The sequence below is a fragment of the Gavialis gangeticus genome, unplaced genomic scaffold (genome assembly GCF_001723915.1).
Source record: "Gavialis gangeticus isolate Ggan-Ray unplaced genomic scaffold, GavGan_comp1, whole genome shotgun sequence".
Taxonomy (NCBI): Eukaryota; Metazoa; Chordata; order Crocodylia; family Gavialidae; genus Gavialis; species Gavialis gangeticus.
Genome location: NW_017729032.1, coordinates 158,086,958 through 158,102,628, shown reverse-complemented (window position 1 = coordinate 158,102,628; position 15,671 = coordinate 158,086,958). Strand labels below are relative to the sequence as shown.

Genomic DNA, 15,671 nt, shown 5'->3' with positions numbered 1-15,671 from the left:
GTCAGGGAGTCTAGGCTGTGGAATAAACTCCCTCTGGAGGTGGTGCAATCACCTACCCTGGAAATTTTCAAGAGGAGATTGGATGGTCACCTCGCTGGGGTCACCTGGCCCCAGTTGTCTTTCCTGCCTAGTGCAGGGGGACTGGACCTGATGATCTTGCAAGGTCCCTTCCAGCCCCGAACAATCTATAAATCTATGAACAGTGGCAGAAGTGAATGCATTAGAGGGAGAACATTAATCCAGGTATATAGAATGACCTATCCTGTGCCTATTGCCATCCCTGGCATCCACCATCGTTGGGTTAGAGAAGTGAGAGGATACTTATCTGACTCTGACTTTTGTTTAATAGCTATCAATAGGTCTGTCATCCATGAATTTGTGTAGTCAGTCTGGCTATACTACGCCTCTACAACCTCCTCTGGTAATGAGTTCCTCAAGTTAACATGCACTACATAAAAAAAATACTTTTATTCTCTTCTGGTATGGCAACTGATCCATACCTCTGTTCATTTTGGTTGCCCTTCTCTACCTTTTCTAATTCAACTACATCCTTTTTGAGATGTAGTGACCTAAAGTGCATGCAGTATTCAAGATATGGGCGCACCATGGATTTGCATAGTAGCATGATGATGTTTTTCATTTTGTTTTCAATTCCCTTCTTAATGATGCTCAAAATGTTATTAGCTTAGAGCTGCCTGTGAGACATACCCATGTGGTCAGCCACGTCTATGCCTGGACTTGCGGTGACCTGGGTTAAGATTTCTGGATGTGTATCTCATGGTTCTTAATGCTGCATGAAGTGGAGCCACCTAGACTTAGCTTAGGTTTTGGAAGAAAACATCTGTTATTTTCAAGCCTCTGTGGTGAAGTGGTTTTTTAACCCAGTAAACTGAAGCACTTTTGTCTCTGCGTGCCCAGTGGTATGGCATGAGTCCAGCTATCACTGCATGACTGTGTGAGAGTTGTCTAGTCCTATTCTGAAAATATTGGTGGGTGGAGGGGAGGAATTGATAGGATCATGGGAAAATTCAGGAGAGGGAAGAGTTTTTCACTTGTGTTCAAACTAACAGAAACATCTTAAAATCAGTTTTACACATGATACTCGAACTGCCTATAAATCAAAGACTGGGTTATACTTGTTTTAAACTGACCTGTTTTTACAGTGGTTTTCAAGCAGACATGTTTTTTCCTTAACTGTTTTCAAAGCTATTTGAAACCTATTCTCACGCATAGTGGCCCTCCGCTAACTACCACTCTTCCAAGCTGGTGCGGTCTGATAGCTCGCTGTTTGACCAGCCCACAGGTTTATGATGTGAGTATTGATTTGTAGGGGAAGGGGATGGTAAGATTTTTGGGTTTTTCTGTTTTGCTCGGTTTTCCAAAGGAGGTTACTTTTACAGGAGAAGGCTGTGGAACTCAAAGATGCTACAAGTGCTGGTTTGCCCTAAGCTGTGTTAGCAAAAGCCTTCATCATATCTGGTCCCTGGTGCCATGTCCTCCAGTCTGTGGAGCTTGCCATAAGTCTGGGAGCCCCACAGGCCATGGCCCTGTGCACTAGATCAGGCATGCAGGGCTAGGCAAGACCTGATCCTAGTGCATCAGACCCCTGAGCCTGATACTGGTGCATTGGGGCAGCTCAGGGCTTCAGGGCCCAATCCCAGCACATGGGGCCAGGCAGGAGCAGTGCAGTGCCCCAGAGCCTGATCCTGGTACATAGGAGTGATGTGGGGCTTGATCCAGCCAACAGATTGTACCTGCACCATTTAAATGGTCCACAGGGCCAACACCTTGAGCACCACTGGTTTAGCATATTCAGTCCCTAGGGCAATGTCTGTTAGTGTAAAGCAGACGAACTCCAATAATTTCACCTGAACTATACCATCTTGCACCCAGTGAAGATGAGACCTGGTATGTTGTCAGAAAGGACATAGATAATAGTCACACTTCATGGTATCAGGAGGTCATGAGGCCTGTTAAATCAGCTACTTGCTTAATCCCTGAAGAGCAGCCTGTTTCCCTGTCAACTGTCAGATGTTTAAGACAAAGATTTCCTCTTGTTATATTTGGAGTTGCATTGTAATCTCCCATGGAAGAGACAGGACATCCCACGGACAGAGACAGGAAGAGAGAGGTTGCAAAAATTGAATCTGCAAAGTTGGTAAAACCTTTTCCCATTGCCAGGATACAGTTTGGGATAACACTTCATAAATTGGTAATTATTTCTTAGAGATGGATAGTCCAAAAGGTCATTATGCGGCTTTTATATAACCAGATCTCAAAATAGTCAATAAGCCCTTCTCCTAATGCTCTTAAAATAATCAGATACACATAACTCGTGTCTAATGTGCCTATAACATCTACAACCCATTATATAACGCTTATAAATGGAATTGTGAATATAATCAAACTACAACTTTTAAATTCTCCAGAGTTGTAAGGTGGGTATCACATCACAGTTATCCTAATCTAAGCTTGTAATAGTGCAGCTGTGTTTTTAGTGTTGTATCACTGCTACAACAAAGTTTTTGAGAAATTTCCTCTTTGTGAACATATTTGAACTGTTTTTATTTAAAAGTAAAATATTATAGACCTAAAAAATTTGTAATTTTCTGTGACACTGATGGCTGACTTAGCAGGCACTAGAAGTGTTATTGTTCCTATCTTTGGTGTGCCATGAGGAGTCATAAAAAAGGTTTACACTGGACGTCATCTATCAGACAAACTAGTATACTAGTGAGCAGTCTGGGTGTCTCTCTTCATGATATCAGAGATAATTGTTCAGCTTCGTATTTTATCCATCAACTGAGAATCCAACCAGATAAGCAGACAGGTTGTGGTTTTCCTTTACATCTGCAAGCTTATTTCATTTCCTCCACGTGCCTTTAAGCTTTCAAATGGATCATCCGTTAACTTTAATAGAATCAGTACAGTTTTCTTCTTGGAGTATCAGCCTCATCATACATTGCTCTGTGTACAGGAAAAGGTCTCTTCAAGCTGCAGTTCTTAATCTATTAAGCAGGTTTTAGCCACAAAGCAGGCTTTTGGTGTTTTAAAAGCAACTGTGAAACTCTCACTCTGTCCTTTTATTTTCACCCTCCCCTCCCCCCCCATCTCTTTGGTGCTAAATTTAGGTATAGAGGGGGAAATGCATAATTTAAGCTTTAGTTGCTGGCTTCTCTCCCAACTCTATGACTGTTCTGCGCTCATCCTTCTGCAGCTTTCAATACATGATTACAATTATGCCACACCATTGAATACTCTCCAGCGTGTCAGAGTGAAAACTGTAGGCCATTTTCTCTGCTCCCAGGAGGTGCAATTGAATCATCATTCCGCCTGTTCTGGGACAAAAATCTGTCAGTAATGGATGGTCTTTCTTGAAGTACTTTCAACTAGTGCCCAGAGTAGAAATGATTATTACTGAAAGTATTAAAGAACAATATAAAATCTAGCTGGAATGTAATGCAGAAGAACATTTAGTTCTGAAAAGAATAAGACAAATTGCTTGCTTAAGTTGTATCCCATTCTTCTGAGTTTTCATATAGCGCTTTGCCTGAAGAAGTTATGGCATCTGCAGGTTGGGGTGAAGCATGGACACATGACTTCCCACTTTTCCCATTCTCCTTCTTTGGAGATGAGCAGCCATCCCTTTCTCTGCCTTCACTACAGACTTGGTTTAAAGTTACTTTGCTGTGTTTGTATGCCAACTGCTGCTTCTTGTGCATGGGTGCCCTAGGGATCAATGAGCAGGCAACCAGCCGCGGACACTAATTTAGAGGAGGTACCAAAACAATGACTCTTGGGGGGCCTATGCCATGGGGGCTGCTGCAGCCAGTGTGCAGGGAGTCTGGCTCAGCTGAAGCCTGCGCCACAGCAGAGATTTTTGTCCTTCCTCCAACTTGCATTTGTACGGTTGGTGTGCAAGGTTCTGAATCGATATGCCTTGGTTAATGTAGTGTTTTGTTTTGCTCCCTTCTTCTCTTTCTGTTCCCAAAGAAAAAGCACTCAGCACTAACTTAACTGTGTGCCTATGACATTTTCCTATAACTTCTAGTGGAGTAAAGTTAAACCAATCATATCTGTTTTTGAAAATCGGACCCAACACGTCATTCTGTACATCAAGTTTACAAGTGAGAGTAACAGAACGTAAACACTATTTAGGAAAACACTCTGTCATGGATCCCGTACTTTTAATTTGGGGGTTGTCAACCAGGGGTATGCATACCCCTAGGGGTACTTGGAAAGGTCACAGTGAGTATGCTGCTGCCACCCACCAACCTTCACGACTGCTGTGTGCTGCTTTCCCACAGCTCGTCACACATGCAGCTTCGTGGGCTGCTGATGGGCAACACGCAACTGGGTGGGCATGAGGCCTGTCAGCAGCCCACGGAGCTGCATCTGCGACTGGCCATGGGAAAGTGGGGCGCAGCAGCATGGGCCTGTGGGTAGCGGCGGCAGCATGGGGCAGTGGCGGTGGCCACTGGGTGCAAGTCCCTCCCCCCCTCAGCGTCTAGCCGCTGCCAGCAAAAGGGGTACACGTGCTAAAAAAGATTGAAAACCCCTGCTTTAATTATGAAAAGGAGTGCTCTGGGTTTTTTAAAGTATTTAAATATCTCTCTGTTGAAGCTTGTAGTATTTGACATTAGTTCAAATTGTCCCACCAAGCCTTTCTCCTCCTGTTTGGAAAACATCTCTATGTGCTGTCACCTGTTCTTAAGAAAGCTGCATTTTATCAAAGGTTTTAGGTTAACAGCTTGGCTGTGGTCTTTGCACAAAAAGGGACAAACTGTGAAACTGGGTATAAAACCAGCAGAGGAAGGTAAATTACTCAGCTGAATAATATAAGCCGACAAGTTGTGGGGTTATTAAACCTGATCCAGATTGTCAAATGTTAACAAAATTATTTTCCCTATTTTTACTAGCTCTAGTTTATACACCAATTTTTGTGCATTTTCTTGATGATTATGATGATGTTGTTGCTGTACAGACTGACCATAAAGTAGAGAGATTTAAAATAAAGAGCCAGATCGTAAGGGAGCACAAATTTTCTACCCCTATTACTTGATATTATTTTTGGATGACAGTTTAGCATTTGGCAGTAGAAGTGGTCATTTAAGTTATACATACTGTCTACACTATTAAAAGGAGGAATAATATTTAGTTTTAAACTGCTGTGCTTGTACAAATACAGTATGGGCATTCCCATGAACATGTATTTCACTCCTAGTTCTTTCCTGCGAGATATGATAGACTGTAAACAGTGGTTCTAAATATATTCTGATGTGTTAACCATTACTACCCCCAGCATACTTTCCCAGGAGTGTTGCATTCTTAAGACTCATATTGTGCCCTGACACATTTGAATAGGTTTCATGGGATACAAATTAATGCATTTCACAGTGCTTAAATCAGGGCAGGATTTGACCCTATGTGGATTTTTATGTAAAGTTTTGTTTGGTTTTGTTTAACCTGGCAAAATCAAATGGGTTAATAGCGAAGCAAAATATGTATTTCTTAAGTGAATTTAAATGACTCCTTCCACAGAGTTTTAGGGGATTGTAGAGGCCAGTTTAGGGTTATTCTTGGAGGAATTTCAAGTCCCCAGGGATGTACTTGGATAGGTTTCACATCTTTCTCAAAAGAATTGTGTTGCCTGGGACCCTTCTAAAGCACAGTAAGTTCATTCATGCTTCCCTTCTGTTGCAAAACATGCCATCAGGACCTTACGTATGAAAGATGATTAGAGGGCGTGTTCTGTGAAAACAAGTTTCTTCTCATGTGTGATGTACCTGTTGCAGAAGCCCGGATTATCCAGAAAAATATGAAGCATGCTGCCTGTTCTTTACAAATGTAGCCAGAGGTGAAATAAAATGGGACAAGCTTGGGTTGTAGAGGGCTGTATTGCTTAAATATGTTGAAAGACTTTTTTTTCAGTTAGCCCTGGAACTGATGGTATTTGTAAGTCTGTAAAATTGGCCTGTGGCAGGGCGGGGGCCTGGGGTGCCGTGACCTCCCCTCGCGCCCCTGCCGACCGTGCCAGATCAGGTTTCCTGCACCCTCTATCACTCGCCGGCCACGTCTTTGATGTTTGCTTCATTGAAGGGAGGCTGCCTTTCTCCCTCCCTGACACGGTGCCTCTGATGCCCGCACTTTTTGCACCCACACCCTCACTAGGCGCTCACTCACGCTTCTCGTGCCCGCTCTTACTCGCACTTCTCATGCCTCACCTGCTTGCGCTTCTTGCGCCCCTCACGCTTCTCACACCTGCTCACGCTTCTCGCGCCCCCTCCCTCGCGCTTCTCGCGCCTCTCACGCTTCTCGCACCCATGCCCACTGGGCCTCTTGCTTGCGCTTCTTGTGCCTATGCCCACTGGGCCTCTTGCTCGCGCTTCTCGTGCCTCTCACGCCCACGCCCACTGGGCCTCTTCCCTGTGCTCGTGTAGCTCGCACTGGGATCTCTTCCCTGTGCCTGCATAGCCCACACTGGGCTCCTACTCGCGCTTCTCACACCCACTGCAGCGCCCTCCCTGGCACTCGGAGCACCCCCACCTTACTGGGGGGCTCCTATTGAGGCCTCCTCCACCCCTACAGCCTCGCCCAATCCTCTGGTGTAACACCGCGCTTCTTGCGTCACAACAACTAAAACCATAAGCACAAAACCCCTGGGCTATAATATAAATTCCTAGCCAACCTGGCTTGCTTCCATGTACATCCCCATCAGGGTTTTCTCGAGCTCTCTTCCTTGGCGGCCAGAGGGGGACTGAACTCTGGCCTTGGCCTATGCTGTTTATAAAGGCCAGGCCCTGCCCCCTTCCGGTCAGCTGACCAGACCGGTCGTCACGGCAACCCGCACCTGTGCTGCCCTGGTGATTGGCAGCTGAGCTCATAACACTGCCTCCAGTAGCAGGCACCTTAGTGCCCTGCTACATGGCCATATGGAGAAAACATGGGATTGGGAAGTGAGGATTATTTCAGGAATTGCTGTGCAGCATTAGACCTATGGTCCACCTCATGCAGCATCGTTTCTTCAAAAGCAGCCAGAGCCCAAATACTTCACAGAAGTGGACAGTTTAAGGAAGGATTTCCCAGTAAGAGAAATAGGTCAGTCCTTGCCTGGTGACATGGAGTGGTTTATTCATATAGTGGGCTGTAACAGTATAAAAATGTTGTATCCAGTCAACTTGGCTGTTCCCTTGTGTATGCATATCTATTCTTCTTTATTGGATTGCTACTCTGCCATAATGCACAACCAACCCATGGAACTTTTTTTCCACAAGCTATCTGTTTTTATTAGGATTAATTGTCCTGCCTTTCATACTCAATGAATGTTCCCTTTCTCCTGGCTTACCAGACAAGGTAGATGCCTGGTTTACCTTGATCCATTGTTTAGGTACCTTTGCATATTTCCCCTGAAAAGTTAGACGTTCCCTGAATTTTCAGTCTTTCTACAAATGAAAGCTTCTCTTCCCCCCTACGACTGTCTGTCAGTGTTTTTTGAACTCTGTATTTCTGTTGCAGCCTTTTGGAGATACAGTGCTCAGCTCACCTTATTCTAGGTGAAAGCATACCACCATGCACTTCTTCACTGGCCTCCACTCCATTATTATGCATCCTAAAATTTTATTTTCTCTTTTGAGCCCAGAGCTCTTCATCAGACCAGAGTCATAATCGTTTCTTTTCTGATTTGGAACGTGTTAGATTTTTATCAACCCACCATTGGCTTGGGTTCATCAACAATTCTCCAGCCTCTTGTCTTCGACAATCAATTCAGTGTATAATTAAATGAAAATGTCTACTTAAAGTATCTGCCATCTGTGGCAAATGTTGGTGTTGTATCTAAATGCCAAAGACCAAGTATTTCAATTCAGTTTGGCTCTGGGGCATGGGTGCCTCCTGGCAGTTGTGGGGCAGGTGTCCTGAAATCCCATTCTGCACAGCTGGCCAGGCTTTCTGGTCATGCTCTCTTCCCATTCTACACTGTGGCCTTAGGACTACATAGCCTGGATAGACAGCTCAGCCCATAAGAGGGAGCATAAGGCACCTGAAATGAATCTCTCGCAAGGTATCACAGTGACACTTCAGAGGAAAGTTTTCCATTTTCAACTGAAATTTCACAGAGACTTCCACAGAAAACTCCATTTAGGGAAGAAAATACTTGATTTGTGCTAGAATTCTGTGTTGGGTTGTGGCTTCACCCGCTCCACCTCTCAAATGTTTCAGAGAGCATCATGAGCTGTAGTTTTACCCCAGAAACTTGTGGTTCCCCCACATATTTGCCCAGCTATTCTTCTTCTTCTACTTTTTTTTTTTGGTCTTAACTTTTTTCCCAATCCCTGGTAACATTGCAGCTCCTGCCAGGACTGCTTCAGTTATTGGTTAGATTCTTGTGAATCCATTTCTAAAAATCAAAAAGCACACAAGTTTTGCCTTTTTATTTTTTGGATCTGGTATTGTGAGACTGGTGTTGGTTGTCTGTTTTAATATAAATTCAGCCCATTTACCTGATGCTGAATTAAGGTTTATCTGGCCTAATTCCCAGGATTAAAAAAACACCCAAAAAAAATCTTTTTTTTTTGTGCTTCCCAATCAGGTAGCTTGTTTTAACATGTGCATATTTTTGAGTTCATTGTCCTCATTTTTTAATTTCTTTTAAGAATTTGTGAATATGTAGCATTTGGTCCTGGTGACTGGCTCCTTTTGCTCTTCACACTTTTTTTTGATCTTTGAATTTAAAATCACAGAAAAGTAGGGCAAAGGGGCTTTTTGAGGTTTAGTCCAACTTCCTACTCAAGGCAGGATTATCCCCATCCAAACCATCCCAGCCAAGCATTTCTCTAATTGCTCTAACTTCTAAGGGTGGAGATTCTGCAACCTCTTTAGGTAGGCTCTGTGGATGTGGGGAGACCAGTGGATGTATTTTGACTTTAGCAAGGCTTTTGATAGTCTGCCACAACATTGTCATAGGCAAGCTAAAGCAGTGCAGGTTGGATAAATGGACTGACTGTAAGATGGATATAAAACTGGCTGGATCATCAGGCTTAGAGGTAGTAGTAATTAATGGCTCAATGTCTAGTTGGCAGGCAGTGTCAAGTGGAGTGTCCCAGGGGTCAGTCCTGGGGCCAGTTTTGTTCAGTGTCTTCATCAGTGATTTGGAAGATGGCATACAGTGCACCCTCAGCAAGTCTGCAGATGACACCAAGCTGGGGGGAATAGTAGATATGCTGGAGGGTAGGGCTAGGATTCAGAGAGACCTAGACAAATCGGAGGATTGGAACAAAAGAAATCTCATGAGGTTTAATAAGGACAAGTACAAAGTCCTGCACTTAGGACAGAACAATCCCATGCACCAGTACAGGCTGGGGACTGACTGGCTGGACAGCAGCGCTGCAGAAAAGGAGCTGGGGGTTACAGTGGACAATAACCTGAATATGAGCCAGGAGTGTGCCCTTGGTGCCAAGAAAGCTAATGGCATACTGGGCTGCATCAGTAGTAGCAGCATTGCAAGCATATCGAGGGAAGTGATTGTTACCCTCTATTCAGCACTGGCGAGGCCTCATCTGGAGTACTGTGTCTAGTTTTGGACCCCCCACACCGTCCAGAAAAAATGTGGGCAAATTGGAGAGAGTCCAGTGGAGGGCAGTGAAAATAGTGATAGGATCTGGGGCAGCTGACTTCTGAGGACAGACTGAGGGAACTGGGCTTATTTAGTCTCTGGAAAAGAGAAGACTGAGAGGGGAAAAGCAGCCTTCAACTACCTGAAAGGTGGTTCCGAAGAGGATGGAGCTAGACTGTTCTCAGTGGTGGCAGATGACAGAACAAGGAGCAGTGTTGGAGCAAGGGAAGTTTAGGTTAGATATTGGGAAAAACTCTCTCACTAGGAGGGTAGTAAAACACTGGAACAGCCCAGAGACATGGTAGAATCTCAATCCTCAGAGGTTTTTAAGACCTGGCTAGACAGAGCCTTGCCTGGGATGGTCTAGTTGGGGATGGTCCTGCTTTGAGCAGGGGGTTGGACTAGATGACCTCCTGAGGTCCCTTCCAAACCCTCATTTTCTGTGGTTCTATGATTATAGCCTGATCCAGGGCTTAACCATCCTCATAATATGAACATCTTTCCTTTTATCCAACACAAAGTGACCTTGCTGCAGTTTGCAACCATTGCTCTTTGCCCTGTTCCCTATGGCCATAAAGATTAGTCACCATCTTCTTTATAGCAAATACTTAGGTATTTGAAGACTGTTATCAAATCCCCCTTCAGTCCTCTCTTCTCCAAATTCAGTAATTTCAGTTCTTGACCTTTCCTTATTAGTCATGTTTCCAAAACCTCTGATCTTTTTCAAACCTACTCAGGAATTAAATCAATTTCCTGTTGTGTTTGGAACATTTACTGTACTTGATCTTGCATGGGACATTAAGGCTTTATTTTACCCAACTTAGTCAGCATGCCAAATTAGGCAATTTCAAATTACCTATAAAATTGCATTGACTTTAAGATCATATACTATTATTTGTTTGTCAATCCTATAACAACCAACCCTGACTACAATAGCTGTACTATTAATCTGCTGCTCCACTTTAAAAAGAAGTAATGCTTTTATTGCAGTAGTTTTACAGGGGACTGTAAACTGGATTTCAGACTGGCTTTAAGAATTCTTAATTTAGGATTTTACAGTCATTTTACTCTTAATGCTTATGTATTGCCCAATAAGTAAGATCATTCTGTTCAGTAATTTTTAAGGAAAAAGGGAATCTTGACCAAATAGTGCAGTTTTTTCATTTCAGAATCAAGAACAGCTCAGAGAAGAGGATTCGGATTTTATCTTGAATGATGGTGACCTTGCTGTGACATATGGTGATACAACGATAACTGCTAATGGTTCTTCTGGCTCTCACACTGTCACCACTAGCCTCGATGGCAGGAGAACAAAAAGTAGTTCTGAGGAAGCACTGGAACGTGACTTGGGAACAGGAGATCATGAAGTTACAAGCAGGGGTACCAGACTGGTATTTCCTTTGGAAGACAATGCATGACTACTGACTCAGTAAAAATACTGCTGTAGCCCCACAGGTGGATCAAGGAAGACTGCAGGCCCCAGTGCCACTTGAGGTGGGGATGACTGTTGAAGTAAACTAACATGTGTATAAGTGGTTTTACTAAGGTCTGAAGATGTCAACCTTGACCTTTTCTTTTTTTTTATTCAAGCTGCTGACAGTGGGTTTTTAAATGTCTGAATTAGACAGGTGGAAAAAACTCGAGTTTCCTCTCTCAAAACTTCATACTGAATCTAAATACAAGTACGCTGCAGTTCTCACTTTACCTGCAACATCCTTCTAAGAAGAAATATGTGAAAATGTTACCCCCTAGTGCCAAGCTTATTCTAGCTTGGTTTGGGAAGAAGGGAGAAGAAATCCAAGCAAAGAGTAATTATTATGAGACTTAGTTATGTGGACATATCGGAGTGTTAGGAGATCCAGTGTTAAAATGTTCTCTGAGAAGGCTTGAAGAAACTTGTCCTAAAACAGAATTCTAGGACTAGATGAATGAATGCCGCACTTTTTTGGGATCTGTTACTATAACATAAGCTGCACTTAATACATTTCAGGAAAAAGGGAAAACAGTGCTATAATACTTCATTGGCAATATACAGAAGGTAAAACAAAGAACAATTCAGTATTTAAATAGGGAGGCAGTGAATATTTTTTATTCCCTTTGTTTTGGAGAACTTGACTGTTACTGTTACCATATCACAAGAGAAGAATCCAAATGCTAACCATTCAGCTCTGAAATGCCTGGCTCTTGCCTCTAAGTAAATTGTCTGATGTGATTAAGTTGTTAAAATCAGATTAAATAAACTGAGCGGGAGAGGTCAGCTAATGTTACTCCAAAAGGCTACTAGCTTGCGGCATTGATGATACAAAACAGTATTGACCATATGTGAAACCACGAAGTTCCATATTTGAGAAGTATCCATGGATTCTGCTTCACAATTCTAGCGTGTGATGGGCTCAGTTGCAAATGTTTATTTAAAAAAGGGAAGCTAGTCCCATAGATTTAACCATTTGTTATCTTAAAACAAAGGTATTAATCTTCATTTTTTTCCAGTGTAGATGTGAAATTTCAATGGGGCATTGCATGACTATATATAAATGATGCAAGTAACTCACAATAGTCCCATCTGACATGTAAAAAGGGAAAGATGTCCTTGCCTACTGCTTGGTCCATTCAGGTGTGACCAGCTTAACTTATTGCTTAATGCTTTTTAATTCCCACATCAATAGATATTAGTGACTTATTGCAAGCAGCTAATAGCTAAACTATATTAACCCCCTTAACTGGAGCTCAGCTACTGACAGCATGCTTTATAATGTGAACTCATTCTCGTGTCTCAAAAAGGTTACGATTTTTTTAAACCAGCTCATTGGCCCACTAATGTGATGTAATATCCGTTTGTTTATGATGTATTTTTTTCTTACTCTGCCATTTCAGTTTATTCTTTTTGCAGAAATGATGTATGAGCAAAAGTTCATTCTCTTTTCTCCTTCACTATTAAACTTACCAGTGGGCTGACTGACAGACTTGCAAGTTACAATTGCCTAGCAGCACTTCAGCTATTGTCTAGGCCATTTTATTTCAAATAACTTTTTATTGATAATGATCTACCTCTTAATTTATCTTAAAGGGAGAGATTACGGGGCATCAGATTGCAACTGACAGCCAGTGCCTAAAAGAACCTAGGAACAAGATACTAAAATATGTAACATTTTAGACCTACAGTTCTTTTGTGGGATAACCGGACGGGTCATACATCTGTCACCTTTGTTTGTAAGTGGCAAGGATAAGAAGCCTGCTTGAACATCTCTAGAAAACAGAACTGTTTTAGACATTTCAGTTGTCTGCTGTTTCAAAGAGTGATAGAGTGGCTGACACCGTGTGTGCGTATTCATGACTCACAATATTTATGCAATTCCATGGCTTGTTTCTTAAATACTACCAGTGAAGAAAGTAGCTTTTTCCTAAATTATGAAAATGACAAAGGTTTGGTTTTGACAACTTGAAGCCACATACAGTTTATTCTGAGTGACAATTCATCACTTTGGACTTCCGCAAAAATAAAAAAAAAGGAAGTATTAATTTACCTTGACACACATGACCTTCTTTTTAGGATCCAAGGGGCAGAAATAAATGGACTTGCCACTCACTCTAGTGAGGCAGACTTTTACTAGCAAGTCAAGACAGGCTGCAAAGCACAAGGGAAATTATAGTGACGCTGAAAATGCAAAACCCTGTTTTGAATTACACAAGCCTATTTTTTATCTGGGGGGGAAGATTCTGTAAGAGTGCCAGATACTTAAAGCTTTAGCTTACTGCATCCCTACTACCAGGCTCACTAAAGTCAGGTTTATGTGGGCCTTGACTTTTAAGGATTTTGATTCATCAACCCTCATTAACTTCAACGATTAATATAGTTCCTGAACATAAGATTGAGCAATGGCTTAAGTATGCAAGCTTAAAAAAAGTAATCAAGGCTTAAACAACAGTGAATCTTGGTTTTTCTCACTTCAGTTTTAACCTCAACCACTCTTTCTATTTCAGATTTTAATATAAATCCAAGATGAACAAGAAAGCAATAGTGGCCTTGTCTGACTAACATGGAACTTACTGACAACTATAGGTTTGGTAGAGGAGTCCTTCACAAAAAAACAAACAAACTAGGTTGCAAAAAGCATTTAATATTTTTAATCCTTAGCTTTGAGTGTTTAACCTTCTCCAGTAGCACTCAAAGGTGAAAAAACAACTTTGTAGTTAGTGGGCTTTTTCCCATTATTCTTGTACTGAAATCTGGCTTCTGCACTCTCTCTGTATGTCATCTTCATGGAGCAGTTTGTTACCAAGTCAGACATATTTTCACTACATGAATTAAGTTAAAATTTTCAAAGAAACATGGAAACTTACTAAAATACCTGGGGGGGGGGTTTCAAGGTGACCCAAATTTAGACTCTTGTAATAAAATTAACCAGAACTTAATGAAGAGAAAAAGTATCAGTTTCTGTGTCAGATAATCTAACATGCTCAAACATTTTGCTGGCTGTCACTAGCATCAACCATAAATTATTTACGTGCCTATTTTGCCTTCACATTATAAGCTTAAGTCTGAAAATTTCTAAGGGACAGTCCTATCTTGACATGGCATTCTGGGGTGTTGCAAGATCCTTTGAGGGGTGCTCCTCTGCCTACATGAGGAGTAAAGCACTCTCCTCCTACTGTTTGACTTCCCATACTGACTGCAGCACCTCGCAGGCCCCAGGCATCCCCAGCTGCTTCTCTTAAGGACTGCTGCCACTAATGCCCCTTCCACCCTCCAGCACACCTACATTGCCTGTGGGCAGGCAGGTGGATGTGTAGATAGAGCTGCACTTTTCAGACCAGCTCACCCCTGCAGCTTCTCCCACGCTCCCAGGGGCACACTTGTGCAATATAATGAAGCAGTATGCACAACTCCAGAAGAGCCGCCTTGGCCGTAGAGTCTGTCCTTGCCCCATCAGGTGTGGACTGGGGGAGGGAGCGGAGGAAGACAATGGAAAGAACAGGGCACAGCAGTGTGAGGTCCTGCTCCCACCACCTTGCTTTGGCATCAGCTACATCAGTGTTTTCTTAACCTCTTTAGCCTCAAAGCAGCCCTCCATAACTATTCTGAATTTAACTTCTAGCTCAGTAATCCTAACCAGCCACTAAATTCAAAACAGTTATGGAGGTGCTGTCTTGGAGCTTAAAAGGTCACAAACCACTGGTCTAAGTGTAAGCATTCCCATAGTCATGTGTACTATATCTAACTTAAGAACACAGTTTACGTAGAAAAGAAAATTGTGCCTCATCTTTGTATGTATGAAGACTGGAAAATGGAGTCTGTTCATAATCCTCTCAACACTCCACAGAAGTGAACATAACGCCTTGTTTAGCAACGCTGCTTTTCAGATACTTTGATGTCCAATGTAAAATATGTTAACATTCACAACCGAAGCTTGAAAAGGTTGCTGTAGTACAGTACTTGAGTAGGCTAAGAACTTGCCTAAACCACCTGCTGCATTTGTGTGAATACTGAAAAATTAGAGATGTTCTTTTCAGAGGCAGGATTTTGAAAGATGTAAGAAATCCAGAAACTTCTGACTTTACTGTGTATTAGTTCAAGTTGTTATAGATATAAAACTAACATTTGGAGTGCACTACTGTACAAGAGTTAAAATTAATCCTTTCTACTCATTTCTGCAAAACTGTGGATTTGTTAGTCTGTGAACTCTTATCAACAGAACATAGACATTTATTACAGACAAAACTATTAAAAGAACACTGTGGCTCCAGTCCAATTATATGCTCATGCTTTTTTTTTTCCCTACAGAGTACTTCAAGCTATGTAACACTTCACACATTCAAAGAATAGGCCCTCTTGACTTCAGTTGCAGCTGTGAATACTCAACACCCCTGCAGATAGGACTCCAATGTATCAAGTCAAATCCTCAGAACATAGTGCCCATCTCTGAAAAGTTTGTGACTTCGCCAACATCATAAGAATAGGGCTTAAATCCAGTTCTCCTTTGTAACATTTAACTACCTTCATTGCTTCATCCGCTATTCTCCTTCCGAATTCTGTAAAAAAAAAAAAAAAAAAAAAAAAAAA

At 42.2% G+C, this 15,671-nt stretch overlaps 1 protein-coding gene across 3 annotated transcripts in view; it reads left to right on the top strand.

Annotated features, from left to right (window-relative positions):
* Positions 1-15,365, top strand: part of SLC9A7 (solute carrier family 9 member A7) — a 131,667-nt gene extending 116,302 nt beyond the window's left edge. For 2 of the 3 annotated variants that reach the window (XM_019524383.1, XM_019524384.1), the window contains 2 exons: positions 1,207-1,312; positions 10,780-15,360. In XM_019524383.1, the coding sequence (XP_019379928.1) occupies positions 1,207-1,312; positions 10,780-11,028 (355 nt within the window). In that variant the 3' untranslated portion in view covers positions 11,029-15,360. Of the gene's footprint in view, positions 1-1,206; positions 1,313-10,779 lie in introns of all 3 variants that reach the window. The other variant, XR_002098894.1, reaches the window with a different exon arrangement.
* The last annotated feature ends 306 nt before the right edge of the window (positions 15,366-15,671 follow it).